The 17342-nt window shown below is 43.6% G+C and overlaps 1 protein-coding gene across 1 annotated transcript in view; it reads left to right on the plus strand.

Moving 5' to 3' along the window:
• The window catches only part of pard3ba (par-3 family cell polarity regulator beta a), a 136398-nt gene that overhangs the window by 72860 nt on the left and 46196 nt on the right, over positions 1 to 17342 (plus strand). Inside the window, exons 19-20 of the mRNA XM_070930426.1 lie at positions 9885 to 10100; positions 11040 to 11244. Of these exons, the coding sequence (XP_070786527.1) occupies positions 9885 to 10100; positions 11040 to 11244 (421 nt within the window). The remainder of the gene's footprint in view (positions 1 to 9884; positions 10101 to 11039; positions 11245 to 17342) is intronic.

Raw genomic sequence — 17342 nt, forward strand, 5'->3', positions numbered from 1 at the left:
GCCGCATTGCTTCTGCTTCAGCTGTTCCTCCGCACTCAGTTCTGCCTTGTTTTATTTGAAAAAAGTCTGGTTAAAGGTAGAATATAAAGTCAGTTTTACTGTTTTCATTTTACAGAGTGACATTACACAGTAGTGGTTCAAGCTACATCTTGTTCACTTCCAGGAATTGAAGCACTTTACATTGTGCAGGAACTGCTGTTTGTTTCACACATGTACCTTGTTACGCAACCTCGACGGCAATTGAACAGGTCAGTCTCATGACCCGAGTCACTTTTACACAAAAGCCCTGATGACAAACTGACCTACTAACATTTCCTTAACACTTCAGAATTGAGTGCCGTCAGACTAATGGAAATGCCACAGCAGCACAAGGTTAAACACACAGAGAGGGATTAAATGCACATCTTGTATGCCTCATTAAGAGCACTGTAATATTATCACTACATTTCTCTAAATGTTATGCACAAAGAAAAAAATCTGTTTAATAAACCACAAAACACAGTGAATGAGCGGAATTTAAGTAGTTGAGGAGAGTAAATATCCAGCAAAATGCTTTACTTACATGTGAGCAGAATCTCACCTTAACGTCTTGTCAGACATTATAAAACAGGCAGCAGAATTAGCATCTAATAGCATTAAATGATGAAATTGATGAGACCATTTATTAGGGGGTTCACTGTGGGATGGGAGGGGGGATCGAGCATCCGTCACGCTCACAATAATCAGTAAATAAGGCTTCAACAGCAAAATACGTGTTAATATCCATCAGCGATGCAGCCTGTGAGAACACTCTTATTACTTGCCATCATCACTTTGTAACTCACCGCTGTTCTCCAGCAATGCCCCCTCTAGTGCACCAGGAATTAAATGTTGTGTATTCCATGTTTGAAAAGGGCTTTAAAGTATGTCTTCTTCCTAAATTCAAAACAGAAAATTCATAGAAAAAGGCATCACGTATGTCTTGATTATGCTGGTTATGTTTTTTGTATATTATTAAATGTGAGAAATAACGGACTATAGCAAAGCCTGTAAGTGGGAGTGTGACATTGAGGAAATAGACAAAAATGTAACATTGGTTGCACAGTTATTGTGGCTTGAACACACCAGTTCCAGGGCTGTGTGCAGGAACAGTTTGTGCTGTGATGGGAGCAGATAGGGCAGCAGTGAGTCAGATGTAACTGCTCCAGCGTCGCTTCCAAAGCTGGAAGACTTGGTCTGTGGTTGTTCTGGACATCTCCGGTATGAATATAAATCAGTGTTGCTGACATAGAGCGTGCATGCTCTGTTGACCACCTCTAGTTGGGCTGCAGAAGTCATGATTTTAATTGTGTGGAGTTCAGCAGTGTAGATACATCCCATGTAGAACACCCACTGTTTTTTTAATATGGCAACAAGGCTTGTGTAAGAAAAGAATCATGACCAGCATTTTAGTTCTGACGCTGGGAGAGAGGCCTGGCTTCTTTTCTGCCTTTGTGTCTCTGTTACACACACACACACACACACACACACACACAAACACACACACTCTCTCACACACACACACACACACACACACACACACTCACACGTACACCGATCTCTTAAATCCACCTGCAGCAACCAACTAAGCCTGTTGCCGGTGGAATACAAATGGCCCGAGCACCATTTCTGACCTCAAATCCCCCACACTCAGCATTCCCACAAGTGGCTTTGCCTCCGCCCTCTTCTCCCTGATACACCCCCCCCCCCATCTGTCTCCTCTCCAGCTATGATTTTCCTGGAATTTCTGATCAGCTTCCATAACCCTCAAGGCCCATGATAAATAAAGCGATCCATTTCTCCACTGCAGCATTCCTTTCTTCTTGTTTCTTTTTTCATCTCTGCCGTTGACGTCTTAGCTAATGCGTATTGACAGGGCTTTTGCGTGTTTTTCATTTTTGCTGACGCAGTGTATTTTCATAGCTTCCTGCGCTATACCCCACCCTGCACCCTCCCACCACCCCACCCTCCTTCCTAAATGGCCTCAGTGTTTCTTTATGGGCTTTGACATATTTCATTAGGCGGATGGTCTTAAGAGGCCTGCCTGGCTTCTTTAATCTGGCTAAAACCCTTTTTCTCTCTGGCTAGAGCCGCTGCGAGGAGCGCTTCACTCCTCTAACTCTCTCTCTCTTTCCTCCGGCTCCATCTTTCTCTCTGTCACTTACTCATGCTGTCCCTCTCTCTCTCTCTCTCTCTCTCTCTCTATCTTCTCTCTTGATTCTCCAGTCTTAGGAGTCTCCATCTTCAATAGAGCTTTTAGTTTTTTCCCCCCTTTTTTTCGCTTTCATCTTTGCTACCACTCTCGTTCTTTCCCGCTTCTTCCCAATCGCTTCTCTCTTGATTATTCTCTGTCTCCTGCTCTTTGTCGCCAGGCTCATCCCCATTTTTAGTATCCTCTCAATCCCAAACCTTCATCTCTCTTTCTTCTCCTCTCTCCCTCCTTCTCTCCTACATCCGATTCTCTCTTTATGATCACTTCTATTCTTTTTCTCTCAACATGCTTATCCTTTTTTACTCACTCTGTTATCTTTAGTCCTCTCTCTCTCTCTCTCTCTCTCTCTCTCTCTCTCTCTCTCTCTCTCTCTCTCTCTCTCTCTCCATCCTCTGCAGCTGTATCTGTTCCAGCCTTATGTGATTATGGTGAACATGCTCCAGTCTCTGAGTTTCCTCTACCAAGTCAGACCCGGCCCAGCATCTCCTCGTGCCTCTGTGTGTTTTGGGAGAGTGTGTGTGTGTGTGTGTGGGGGCGCGTGTGTGTGAACACCCCACAGACAGCCAGAAGACTAATGGACAGATATCCCTTCATTCATCCTTCCATTTTTCTCCCTAAGAGTCTAACATCTCCCCTGGCAGCAGGCTGCCCTCTTACAACACACCTGGGAACTCATCCAGCACACACACACACACACACTATATGCATGCACACAAGCATTGGGGCTGTGCAGAGGGTTTGTACTGCAATACTGCATCTCAGCCTCATGCACATCTACTTGCGGTTGCTTGTGGTGTGTTCTGCTTTTGCTGCTATGAGTTTTTATGTGTTTTCAGTCTTTTGTATGTTTCTTTCCACGTGTGTGTTTTCTGATAATTGTTTGAATATGGCGTCCAGTTTTTGTCCGGATGGTTCGTGCTGCCTAGCTAACGGCTAACCCTGCAGCACAGCCACCTGTGCCATCGCTTTGTGCGCCCATTAGTCCCCATTGTTTCTTCTCTGCACAATAAGACTTTAAATCCAGCCGGCGTCCTGCCTGCGCTGAAGCCTCTGCTTTGTTTTCACACTCTTTGTTTGGGTGCTGCGTAACTCTGCCTCTCTCTCGCTGTCATTCGCTTCTTACCTCGCTCCATCTCCTTCTCTCTCTCTCTCTTTCTGTTTTTCCCTCCCTCCCTTTGCTCTTTACATCCGGCGTGTCGTTGTATTTAAGTTGAAAGTCACCATGTTGCACCGATTTGAATTGATTGATCATTCTGTGCCTGTAAGGACCATCTGTGTGTGTGTGTGTGTGTGTGTGTGTGTGTGTGTGTATTTTTCTTGTTATCTATTCTTATCAGGACCAATTCTGCTTGTTACAGTTTGTCATGTTATCCTGTGTAGCTTCTCATAGTGGAAGACAACCAATTCTGCACCGACAATAAATCTTTCACATCTGATGCGGATAGGTTTTCCACATGTCAGTTTTGGACCAGGTCCCAAAGTTTCTAAGCATATAAATCTCTAATTTGCCTCATGCAGAATATGATGATTGACATGTCCTCAGTCAGTTAAGTCACGGCAGGACCACAGCGACCATGAAAGTCATAAATGTCATGCATTCTGATTGCTGTGTTCAGGTCAGGCAGATGGTGTAGTAGTCAATGAAGGTGCTTACAAGTATAGCATTATGCAGGTATGTCTGCGTGTTTGTGTGTGCATCTGAATTTATACACAGTTCTCCCTCAATGCACAAGCACTTTAAACCGCCACGTGTTTACAAATGGCATGTGTCCCACTCCACACAGTTCACTCCAACCCTCATCCATACTCTGCCAACCCCCCGCGCTGCTGTAATCCAGCAGAGGTAAGCAGTAATTATGAAATGGCCTTTTAAGTCCCCTCCAGTTATTAAAGCCATTCATCTAGTTGGAGGCTGAATACATATGTCCCCATTCTCTCATACATCTAAACAGCTAAACCCAATTACTGCCAGAGTAGCGCCTCCATCCAGCTTCATCCTCTGCCTCTGATATAGTTGAGTGCACTCAAATAGTGACGGAGGGGTGCTTAATGATTGGACAGGTCTTTAATTGGAGTGGAGTTTTGATTGGCCATAACATGAATTGGATTTGCTTTTACTGGCTTTACAGTTGTCTGAAGTGATTTGAAGTCAGGTTTGTCATATGATAAGAAAATAGATAGAACTTGAAGACAGCATTAATGACATTCTGTTTCCACACTGCTGTACCAAAACATTATTCACTTTGTAAAGGATAAGGCTGGCAATACTCTATCTTTTTTTCATTTTCAACAAATCCCATGAAAACGAGTTCATTGTTGGTTCATTGATGCCACTACCAAGTATTGCCTGTGTAGCCAAAGCCTGATATATCTTATTAAAAACTATTTAAAACACATCAATGAGCCACACTGTTGCACTGGGTGACATGTTTCTTTGTCACCATGCCCATGGGCACTGTAGTTTATTTTGAGTCAATCCCACGTGCACCGTCCTGGTGCTGTAAACACGTACTAGTGCAGTCAAATGTGTATTAATCTGCAGCTGAAAATAGTCCCTAATAAATGCACTGTTTACTCATGTTTGAGTAGTGTTTGCTAACAACTTGGCCTTTTAAAAAAATGAAACTACGTTACATATGTGACCCATTCTTAAAGATTTACATCTTCAGGAGGAACCAAGGGGCTCTGGGCTGAGTGGAAAGTTTTGAGAGATGGACTAGCGCAGTTTCAGTTTTTTCACAAGATTTTTTGTCAAGAAGAGAAAAATGCCAGATATATGCCTCATGCCACTCATCCTTTTCACTCTTTAGACCTCTCACATGTTGTCATAGGTTTGCTCCAGTAAAGCTTTAAAAGCCTGTGTTCAGTGCATTTAAGGTGAAGCAATGAAGACGAGTGTCATTGGAGACCTTTGTGTGTTGTGTCCATTTCTTTGTGTAGTTTAAAGAACTTAAATCCATTCATAAACATTTATTGAGATGAGATTGTTAATGACTGTTGTAATGCAACATTTTTAACGCTCCTATTGAATTCGATAACTTTTATTGAAACAGTGTAACACAGGAAGGGCCCTTTCTGTCCCTTGTAACAGTGTGTTTAATGCTTCTGTTGGATTAAATTCAGTAGCCTTTATTGAGAAGGGTGACACTGAGAGCAGGCTTTCTTTTCCAGGGTTAGGGTTAGGGTGTATGTGTCATGTGTTTTTATAGAAGAGTGCGGGTGAGGGCCTGTTTTACTGGTCTCCAGAAAAACGGCTCCGGGTTTTATTGGCCGGCCATGAGATTGGATACTAGATGGAGAAGTGTGTGTGTGGGTCTGTGTCTTACATGTGTGTTTTTATAAGCATATCTGTGAGACCTGTCGTAATTCTCGCGTGTGTGTCTGTGCTCTCTGTACCCCGCTTTAAAAAGCTATGGCCAGGAGCAACAAGCCCCTTTTTTCACTGTTGGCTGAAGTGTCTCCTTGGCAACTCACTGTCACCCCTCTCTCACACACAAACACACACCTTCTCTGTACCACCACCGCCGTTTTGATGGAGGGGGCACTTTCTTGTAACCGTGGCAACCTTTCAGCCAGTCTGCTGCGAAGCCGCTTGCTGTGGAGAACATTGTAGTCCAGTTGATAGGTAAGTGTTAAGACCCTGCTGAGACACTGTGGGAGGGTTCAGCAGTGTGCCAGGGTTTATAGTGGCATGCGTGTAAGTGTGTGTGTGCTTGTTTGTATGTTGTGACTGGAAATTTAATATAAATAAGACAATATCCCGTTTAATTGTTTGGTGTTAGCCCCCCAGTTGATTGGATAGTGTGGTAGTGCAGTGTGTGTTTGTGTGCATACGTCTGAGTGGTGTATTAAATGTGTACTGCACAGAGTTTGTATGGCAAAGCCTGTAATTTGGACGTTTCTGAGTTCATTTATTCTTGTGTTCATTGAGTGAAATAATTACAGAGTTGTGTGCAGACAACTTTTATTCAGAAGTGTTTGTGCCAGCTGTGGGAAAACACAGGGACATTTTAGAGTTACATAACCCCATGACATAAAAGTACAGAGCAGGTTCTATCAGTATGCCTCAGTGACAGGTTGCAGGTGTGTCACACTCACTTTTAAGGTACAAAGCAGCATCATGGAGTGGTGTTAGTCCTTGCAGGGCCTGACAGCGCAGCAGAACCCCAAGGCTACGTTCCAGGCGAAGACTTCACTGCTGTCTGCTCAACACAGACATGTCATACATATCACACTGACAAGTGTGTGGGTGAGGCATGTGTGCAGGTGGATATTGGCATGTGCATGTCATTGAGCATGCATCTACAGTATGCAAGCAGGTGTGTGGATGTCGGTGCATTTGTGGACACTTGAGAGTTGTCAGGTTGGCAGGTTCTTTCTTTTTTGTATTAAGAATGTTCTTGCACTGCATTTCCCAGAAGTCACTTGTCTATCAAAAGTTGAATAAGTATTGTTTTATAGTAAGTATTTTTTCCTGCTGTAAGTTGCTGTTTGAGAGATTTCTTTTAAAGCAACATTATGCAACTATTTTACCTTAAAATAACAGCTTCAAAGTCATTTAGATGGTTCACTGACTTGGAATCATTCTCACAAAAGAACTTCAAATAAAATGGAGGGAAAAGCTGATTGTCATGATCAGCGACTTCCCAAATCTCTACAATATTAACTCAAACAAGCTACTTGGGCTTGAACAAGAAAAACAACGCTTGGAAACTCATAGAGAAACGACTTTGTCACGTTCCCATATAATGGCAACAGGAGAAAATAACTGAAAATAAATTGCTGTGGAAAAGAAGCTGGTCAGAGGCGCTCGTCAGAGCTGTAGGAAAATCTAGAAGGCTTTGTTGTTGAAATTGGGAACAAAACACCACACAATAGCAGCTGAATACATCAAATATACAGCCATAATCCAAAAGTACTGGTTGAAAATGCTGAATGTATTATCAGATTTCTTCAAAGAGTAATCTTTAGCTTCACTCAATGGACTTTTTAAGCTCCATAATTGGATGTTTCTGACTGAAATGCACCTTGGGAGTTGTACTTGTCTTCTCTCCTGAAGTTTATATGAAGCTTATATGAAGCTTGTACTTTTTTAAAAACTTTTTTTTTTAATCAAAGAACAGATATTTTCTCAGACAGTTAATCATCTTTTGTACTGATGATTCAACCAGGAGTTTTATGTCCATCCAAGCCTTTGAATGGCTCCAGCTGCCATCGCCTAACATACTTAGTTCGGAAACCTTGACACCCGCAAGAACTCCTCCCACGCCGCTCGCTATTAGAGTGGGATGAAAAGTAGCAAAAACAGGAGATGAAAAGGTGACATTATTGCTTCATCTTGGATGGAGGAGTGTTACAGCTGTGAAGGGCATTGCCATCGCCCTGGCCTGTTTGGCTGTTGGGCTGTTTGTCAAATATGTGCACCAGCTTGAATCAGTGGCAATCAGGCAGACATGATGCGAACGGATCCGTGAGAGCATCTGCTGGCACAGCGGGCAGCGATATGTGATAAACGCTGATTTCACCCTCCATTGGATCGAGCTGGCGATGATAGCCACCTCTCCCTCGCTCATCCATCCTATTAAACCCTCATTATTCATTTACCTCCAGCCTCAACCGCCTGACATGCATGGAATGAGTGCTCTCACTGCCCCACACACAAACACACACACACACACACACACACACATAGACACACTAGCAAAAGTGAATTGTGCTCATATTCTCCTATTTCATCTAAGGCGGTCAAGGACACACACCGTTATCTCATACAGGCACTATCATGACTTTTTTTTCTGTCTTGGACCAAAATGTTCACATTTTGTACTATACACACACACACACACACACACACACACACATGCCCACGCACTCAGACACACACAGTCTCTCTGTGTATAGTACAGCAGTGCGCTGGCAAGGAGCTTAATTCTATCAGGCTGCGAGCTGGACAGCCGTAATTACATTTGTGACACAAATCCTGCCTCTCAAATTGAGCGTTTTATTCCTGAGCGCTCCCCCCTCTCTATTTATAACCCCTTATTCCCCATAAATCCCACTTCCTCACAGAAAGTCAATTTAGGACTTAAAAGGCAGCAACGCTCCGCTTACTTTTCCCCCCTCCTTCGACTCTATCGCCGCCTCAGTTTCACTTCCCCTTTTCCCCGCTCTACTTCGGAGCTTTGAAGCCTCTGAAATGACAAAAAAAAACGTCTTAAGCAGTGAGTGCCATGATGCGAGAAAGTCATCCCTACAGGAAAGTTTCAGAAAGGAAAAAAAAACGCTGCTTGCAACCTGTCTATAACTTCTTTGAAGAGTACTTGTCACTGTTGCCTTGTGATACACAACTCTGATGGGTTGGTGTGTAGACTAGTTGCTTTTCTGAGTTGGAAAGGTGTTTCCTTCACCACTCTTGGGTCACCTGTCCTTCAGTTTCTCACACACAGCGTGTAGGATTGGCTCCACTTTGGCATGACATTTACTCTCTTTTCTCCTTTGTCTCATTTTCCCCGTTTTTTTTTCCTTACAGCTCTGCTTTTCCTCAAATCTTCCCTTTTCCCGGCGCCTCCTCCCCTGCTCTCTCCGATCCCCTGCTGAATCAGCTGTGGCCTTCATCGCTTTCCGTCTCCCCTTTCTTCCTCTCTCGAGTTGGAGGCCATACCTGAGTACAGTATGATGGCAGTTCATTTATTCCGCCTCTCTCTTGCTTATGCATGAGCCTGTCAGTTCCCATAGTGCTGCTCCTCACCTGTCCCTGTACTGCTCCACCTCATTCATCGTGTCTTTTCCCTCCTTTATGTTTCTCCTATAGGACTCTGACTTTCTCCCAATTTCTGTCAAGCCTGTTTTTCACCCTCTCTCCTCTGCTCTCCTCTACCTCACTCTTCATCTTCATACAGTAGTTTTATATTTCTGGGTTTTAACCTATTTGAGCTTCATTCCAAAAAGCTATATCTATTAGGGAGAAAGTGTGTGAGCTGATGCTGATTGCTCAGGTTCAAATCAGGTGCACTGTAGTTTGAAAGGCTGACTCAATCTACATCTTGGTCAGAAAAGCAGTAACATCTAATTTCAAAGTAGTAAGTTGTGTTGGATGAGAGCGTTGAGCTTGATCGGAGTCTCATAAATATTTGAGAGTGTTTTGAAAACATCTTTGCAATAGTTTTCAAGAGATGGGTAAAATACAGTACTAATCTGGCACAAATGGACAAAGTATGGGCTCATTCCAGTGCACCCTCCCATAACTCATCTGAAATATCTTGTCCCAGCTCCTTCTCCGCCTCCTGCAGTTCTTATATATACGGATCTTAACCTCTGCTGCATCTCAGGGAGCATTAAGGGTTAAGGAAGTTGAATGCAGATGCTCTTTGAATAAGGAAATGTTACGATAGGACATGAGTATCAGTTTGTAATGTTGTATAATGTTTTGTAAGCAGTGGGGTACATTTTGCTAAAAGCTTATGATCTCAGTACCCAGAATCACTTTAACACTTCAGATCATTCTGTCTCATTTTATCAGTGGCAGCATATCTCATTTTGGAGCCAAATTCTCTCCTCCTCCATCAACCAGGCTTCTTTATTTTCCCTGCCCTCCCTCTCATCCTCTGTTTAACATCCGTCCACCTCATCGCTCACAGTCTCTTTTGTCTCTCAGAGCCTTCAGCTGGTGGAGCGCTGGGCCCGACTCTGGGCCTCTGGAAGTCCAGCTCCCTGGAGAGCCTCCAGTCTGCTGTGTCGGAGGCCAAGCAGAGTCGCGTCCAAGCCCAGGTCCCCTTTCACCGCCCGCGGCCACACGTCGTCCGGGGACGGGGATGCAACCAGAGTTTCCGCATCGCCATCGACAAGTCCTACGATGGGCCTTCTGAAGATGGTAAGACTTCTCATCAGCCTCTTAAAAACAGGAATAGCAGAAATGTAAAACTGTGAACTGCTCCTGCCAACAAGGAGGAGACACGACAAACTGTCTCCTTTAAAGAATGTTCCTTTTTAAAGTATGACTGTCACTGTTGCTATGATATAAGATTCTTTCCTAGACGTTGTATTCATTTTAAATTAGACACTACACTGCAAATGCACATCCCTTAGGCTTTATAACATGCTGGCACTCAAGAAGAGCCAGAGGCCTGCCAAGGGACAGTGCTCAGCCTAAGTACCTTAATGAAATGCTACATGATTTTATCCACTCAGCAATTTAAGAAGAGCAACTTTATATCTTACAGCAGCATATTTTTAATGCTCTACCTTGTGAACCCACAGACATGTTGGATGTGTGTGTGTGTGATTGCTGAGGAAATGATCCTCCATGTTAGCTGAAATGAAAGTTCATCCAGAATGTTGACTAATGATGATTAAAAAAAAACACTGTGTGAAAAATTACCTGTCTAGAGTTGGGTGAGAAGTCAGACTTTGATACAAGTAACTTTAGTTTTCCATCTTTCTGTGTTCTTTAAATCAAACATTTAACCCAAAATAAGGATCATTTTAACTTCTATTAGACCCACTTATGTTTTCTCTGGGGTGGGCTTTTTCTGGAGGTGAAAATTCAACATAGGCAGGTGGATGTGACTGCTGGTAGAACTCATCCAGGTGTCGAGACTTGCCTTTGGCCAGCCCCCTGCACTGGCAGAAAGGCTGCCTAATAGAAGACTAACTAGCTTACTGAACAGATGTCTCAACTGCACAGTGGCATGTACACGCATAACGAATGAAATGATGAATGTAATACATTTAATTGCATTTATGAGTATGTATTCCAGCTGTGTCTGCACATCTACCCTCACACCTAATCTTGCGATCCTTGCACCCTCAGATGACGACCTGTCAGAGCAGAGCTCCGGTCATGAAACGCCCGTCAGCAGCTCCTCTCGACATGGCCTGGACACAGAGGACGGGAAAAAGAAGAAGAAAACCAAAGGGAAGAAGAAGGAGAAAAAGAGCAAAGGGAAGAAGAAAGCAGATGATTCTGTGGAGGATCTGGAGAAGAAGACCAAAAAGAAAGGATTCGGCCTCTTAAGGTAGGAGACCTGAATGTTCTTTAATACTTTAACCTCCCTGAAAGTCATCAGTCGTCAGTCAGTAATGTCACACATTTAGGTTTCTACTTTAAACTACACTTCGTGGGTTTTGAAAATTCTAGCATCAAGGTGACTCTTTGTGATTGGTTAGTCGATGATAAATTAAGCAAAGCAGCTCCAAATATCATGCCAGTACATCGATTCTCTAAACTGAAAAGGTCACTTTCTTAGAAAGACAAATGTGAGCTAAAACTGAGCAGGTAATGAGGCTTATGTTTCATCACTACTCCAAAACGCCAAGGTCTTTCTGGAGCACCAACAAAACTGAACTCTGATTGCTTTTATTTTTTTATTCTGAACTTATTTTCAGAGATGAATTTGAACTGTTGGTTATTTTACTTTTCTATTTTGGTGTTTTGAGATTGTTCAGGTTGGGTCCAGCTGGTTTTAGATCACATTTAGAACCACGTTAGCATTTTTGTAGCAGTTCAAAATATCAGAAGTATCCCTCCTTTAAACAGCAGAATTTAGGTTTTATGTCGAAATCGATGTAAAACAGCTGCACCCTGTCCTACTTTCCCCTGGTTAAGTTTCAACAAATTACACACTGAACACAGCAGGATTATGGGATATTGGATTATTGGATATGAACACAACCTTGCCGGTAATGGAGGGTATCCATTATCTCTCAATCCAAGTAAAGTCCCACCGACACAGTACCAACCCAAACCGCTTGTCACCCCTTTATCAACGTGTCCCCATCGTGATTGTGGTGCTCCAATCCTCCAACAGCAATCCTTATCTATTGGCAGTGACACGGTGTGGTCAGTGTATCACTGCACTTCCAACACTTGAGATTCAATTAGGCTGTGGCGAGAGATAGCGCAGGCTGAGCGTTGGCCTACAGATGGCAGATAAGAATCCAATCGGCCACAGTGTCAAGGCCAGTAATGGAAGAGATGTTCACATGGTTAGGCTGCTAGTGGAGAGCAGGACGGGGACGAGAAAGGGCAAGATGAAGGACACACACAGAGAACCAGAGTTACATACAGGAACACATGTGTCAGAAAGGTTGCATTTGAGTGTAAACCTAAAATCCAGGTCACCTGGCGCTTGATTTCCCCAGTGAAATGCACTCATCTTTGTCTTGTGGCATCTTAGATAGTTTCATTTATTACACACATCAAGCTTCTGCTGTTCCTCTGCAGCACAAACAGGCAAATATGTAGAGGCTGACACTGCTAGCTGTGTGACAGATTGTGTTTATATGTTTGGAAGGAAATCTCTGCATCTACACTCTACAAGCATACAGTACCATTTCCTCATTTCTCTGTTTATATATGTTGGAGCTGGGATTTACGTTTCTCTCCTCCTTCTTTTTATACTCTCTCTCTCTCTACCCCCCCTCTCTATGCGGGTCATGCCTACACTGATTGATTGTGAAAGGGTTACTTACTTGTGCGATGATCAAAGAAACTTAATTTAACAGTTGTCTTTATTAGGCCTGCCCTCCTAAAGATTGATGAGTCAGTCAAGGAGCCGCCAATTTCAGCACCAGGCTTTTTTATTTCTGGGTCATTGTGCACATAGTGGCACAGCATAACAGCACAGTGGGCTAACGTCATTTTGTCTGAAAATGATCTCACATCACACTCTGCACACTTTCTGACACAAATGTGAATGTTGTTCCTTCTATGCATGTGGTTGCATAGACACAGGCACACACCTTCTCCTCCTTCTCAGTGCAAGCTCACTGCCTTTTGAATTGGCAACAATAGCCAGAAACACTCAAAACCAGCCCTCTGTTCAATCCAAGCACAGACGCTGAGTGCTTCTCTAACTCAACAATAGACCTGAGCCTTTTAAAAAGCTTCCAGATTGTTGCACCACACGCTAGCCTTTCTCTCCCTGGCCTTTATCTGGCCGACTTGATCGTTATTGAACTTGAAATATGACTTAATTAGCTGGAGTATTGCGCGGTTCAATCTAATTGCAGCTCTCAAATGTTATTTTACTCCAATGGCAGCATTAGGAAAAGGGCAAATTATAAACATATGACCTCAATTTACCTCTGCAATGAAAGTGTGCGCAACAGAAGCTAGCACAACAAATATGGGAAGTTGGCCCTGTCCTTTCAGCGGCCATAAATATTTAGTTTAGCTGCGCCAGTATGTGGAGAACAAGTTGTTTTTGGCGGCAGTACGCTGCAAACAGCTGGGTATAAGGTGACCTCTGGAGATCACGTTTGTTGTGGGAACATTTGTTTTTTGCTAAATATATTTGTGAGCCTCTTTATATGAAGCAAACTCAAAAATGCATCAATGTGAGTTCTCAAAGATGTAAATACTTTCTGAGCATCCATGTTTTCAGCGAACAATCGTGTAAGAGCTGTTGGTTGTTGGATATTTCATTTTGGGAATGATGTTTTTGGTGAATTAGTCAGTCAGTTTGGCTGTGCTGTTATTTCCCTCTGCACGTGCTCCTGTTGGTCTAGAGTCAGATTGTGGTTTCTCCTCTTTTTCATCACCAGGCTCTCAAAAGCCCCCGTTCGCATCTTGTCTCCCTGATTGCTAAATAAGCCAAGACAAATGGCAGTGCCCTTCAGACCTTCCCCAGTAGAGGTTGACTGCTTGTCTTGTCTGTATTCAGCAGACAGCAGTCAAGTCTTCGCCTGGAACGTAGCCTCGGGGGCCGTGCCAATGACAGACCACAGAAAGGCTAACACTGGGACTCAGGCTGCTCTGTTTTCTCTCGGTACCGCTGCCACATCCGCATACTCCTGTAGAACAGAGAGCATCACCTGGTCAGGGGTTTCAAATGTCTTTATCAAACAAGGATATTTACATTACACTCTCCGATTTTGATAAAACCTTTGCCAACAATATTATTTTATCCACAAAGTAAAGGCTAGAGTTCCCTGTGCTCTGTACCACAAAGTGATATTTTTACAAGTTTCTCATGCTTGGGAAGTTGAGCACAGCTTATGCTTGAGCTTGTCTTGTTTTTGTGCGGGGATTAGACATATTATGGTTTGATCCAACATGACTTAATCAGGAGGTCAGGGCTTGAAGGATATAGCTTGTGACTAACATCCTCTTGATTGTGTCACCAAGTGAGTGTCACTCCCAAGTGACATTCGCCGTGCCTCTGAATGGTGAAGCTGTGTGTATATTTGCGCTGTTTATCTGCTCGAGTGTGTGCCACCAATCACTGGGTGTGTCATAGCTCAACTGCCCCACCAGCCCTGCTGGGTACTGACACATGCCGTCTGTCCCTACGCCCCGTCAGTCACTCAGTCAGTCAGGATCAATGTTCAGCTGTCGCTATCAGCACAGGTCCCACTGTGACAGCACACCAATACACCCCTCCACCACCACCAATTTAAGGGACATGGAAGCCGGCGTCCCTGATCCGCTGTTTACAAATCCACATACAACACGATATATCCTCTCTCCCACTTCTCTGTTTGCAGCACTGGAGAAATCCGACAGGGAAGCAAGCCAATTAGCGCCGTCCGTTCCGCTCTTATCCTATCGCAGAGCAGCAGGATGTGCAGGGTTGAGAGGTAGTCACTGGTGGGCTGTACTCTACAGAACCAAAGCCTTGTTGTCAAACTGGAGGGGCCCGCTGCAAGATGATTTCTGATGGATTACTGCTGTTATTGTGCATTGCTCATCCCCTTTCCATGAGCTCTTGCTCCCTTCCTCTTTTAGTTTCATGATGAGCCCCCTCTCTTCAGCCTGTCCTGAAATGTCTTTGCTTCCTTTCTTTTTGTGTCCTCCGTAACTTCTCACACATCTTTAATCTATACTTGTTTCTTTCCCAATTCATCTCTATTTCCTTGAATGAACTATTGCTATAACCAGGCTACATTAGACAAATGAGCTCTCACGTCCCGCTTGAATTCACACATGATTTTTCAACAATTAATTGTGCTAATAGGAGCTCCGTGAGGTCCCAGAGACATCCTGCTAATTAAAGGCATGTTGTACCTCGGATTTTGTCTTTGTGAAGTTTCTGTCGTTTGTGCTCTTTCAGCCATGATACAGTAACTAACTTATCATTTCCTGTGCGTCAGAGAATGTTCCAGGAAACGTAATGGGTGTTTTATAACAGCAAATGTAAAAGCTTTAGCTGGCTATAGTGCTAATCACTGTTTTGTTGGCAATATGGTGGACCAAGACAGAGCGTGACAGTGTCACAGATTATCACTTTAAACACATAAGACCAGCAAGAAAGAAAAGGAAAGGAAAGGAAGGAAGGATAGACTATTTGAACGGGCCCTGGTTGTCAAAAGTGTTGGTAGGCATACCAAAATCCCTCTGACATGTTTGTGTGGGTGTCTTAGCGGTGACTCTAAGCTGTGATGGGGCTAAATTGGAGGTGCATTACCTAATCCCACCGTTGGTTAATGCACTGCAGGTGGATTTCTTTGATCCACCATCTCATCTGGCATTTAAGGGCTGTTAGCTCCGCTGATATGGAGCGGAGTCTTCCAGAGAGTTTTTATTAATGTTAGTATTCTCTTTTGTAAAATATGCATAAGGCCATACATTTTGCACACAGGACCAACTTATCTCTTGTGGATAAGCATCATCGCTCTCTCTCACTTCATCTCTATTCATCTCTTTATCTTTCCATAAATAATATATGCGAAACCACAAATCACTTTCTTTGCAACACTTGACATGTGTGGAACACACCGCCGTGGCGTACTAATCAGGGGAATGTAAGCCGTGCAGACTATATTATATATACCATACATACTTGCGTGTGAAACCTGTTGTATATGTTGGCCAGAGGTTGGAATGATTGAGATGGAGACAGCAATCATGCAAATCCTTCTGAGGGTTAATATCACCTCACTTATCTACTGTTGGTTTGAACCTGCAATTAGAGGAACCTACAGTTGGCTATTTGTGTGTGCATGTGTGAGAAGGTGTATGTTAAAGTAAGTTAAATATGAATCTGCATGTTCTTTGTGTTTGTACATTAAAGTCAGCCTGTTATTTGAAGCCATTATGGCTCTCAAGCTTATCTGCCATTACAGCCCTTAATGCAGTTTTCCCACCAAACCGCTCAACCTCCAAAATGTGCCGTAACATTAAAATACTGTTAACAAGCAAGCAGTGAATCACCCTTCACAGAGAAAAAGTAGTCTTAAAATGACAGCGATTTCTTTTTTCTTTTCATAATTCAGATTGGTGCACAATTTGCTCCCTGCAAGACTCCCGCGCACTAAATATAAGTATAAGTGTTTTTCCAGTCGTTGAAAATGAGCTTTCGCACAGCAGAAGCAGCTTCCTGTACCCGCTATTGAGGCACAATTCTAATTTACAACTTTGCCATGGAGGCAAACAGACACGGGCGCTATCACCATCGGCAGCCGCCGGAAAAACAAATTAACTTTTTTTTCCTCCATTTCTCCCCTCCATCCAGCGCGATGGGCAGCTTTCCTGAAATGATGTGCGGGTTTATTGGTGTTGATGTGAGCTGTCAGTCAAATATCAGAGGGATGGGGAATTGACAGCGGAGATGATGAGGAAATCCTCATGCATATATATCAGCTGATAAAGGGGGCAGTCACAACAGGCCTCACGCCTCTCCTGCCCGCCCCTCTCTCTCTCTCTCTCTGTTTCTGTCGCTCTCACTCTCTACATCGCTCATGCCTTCCCCTTGAAATTCCCCCTTCGCTTCTCACACAAAAGGCTTTTATGTTTCTTGTCTTTCATGCCCCGGCTACACCTGCCTCCCTTCCTCTTCTTTAACCAGACCGTTTGGCTCACAGCGCTCTCTTATATACAGCTCTGGCGTTCAGCAGGGAGGGGAGGGGGTGAGACAGGGATGCCGACTCACTCCTCTGCAGTTTGACCGTGAATTAGCTCCACCGGAGCAGTTGAAGAATTAATTACTTTATTCATAGGCTTCTAAACACCTTGTTTACCTCCTTCCAGAGTTTCCCAGGAAGTTTTGGAGGTCTGTACTTTTAAATTATACGCTCTCTTGTCTAACTTGTCTATTATCCATCAGTTTTATTTAGCTTAATGTTCAATACTGATTTACCTCCTCTGTTATGTAAGGAGCAATCTGCAGAAAGC

The sequence above is a fragment of the Enoplosus armatus genome, chromosome 24 (assembly GCF_043641665.1).
Source record: "Enoplosus armatus isolate fEnoArm2 chromosome 24, fEnoArm2.hap1, whole genome shotgun sequence".
In the NCBI taxonomy this organism is placed as follows: Eukaryota; Metazoa; Chordata; class Actinopteri; order Centrarchiformes; family Enoplosidae; genus Enoplosus; species Enoplosus armatus.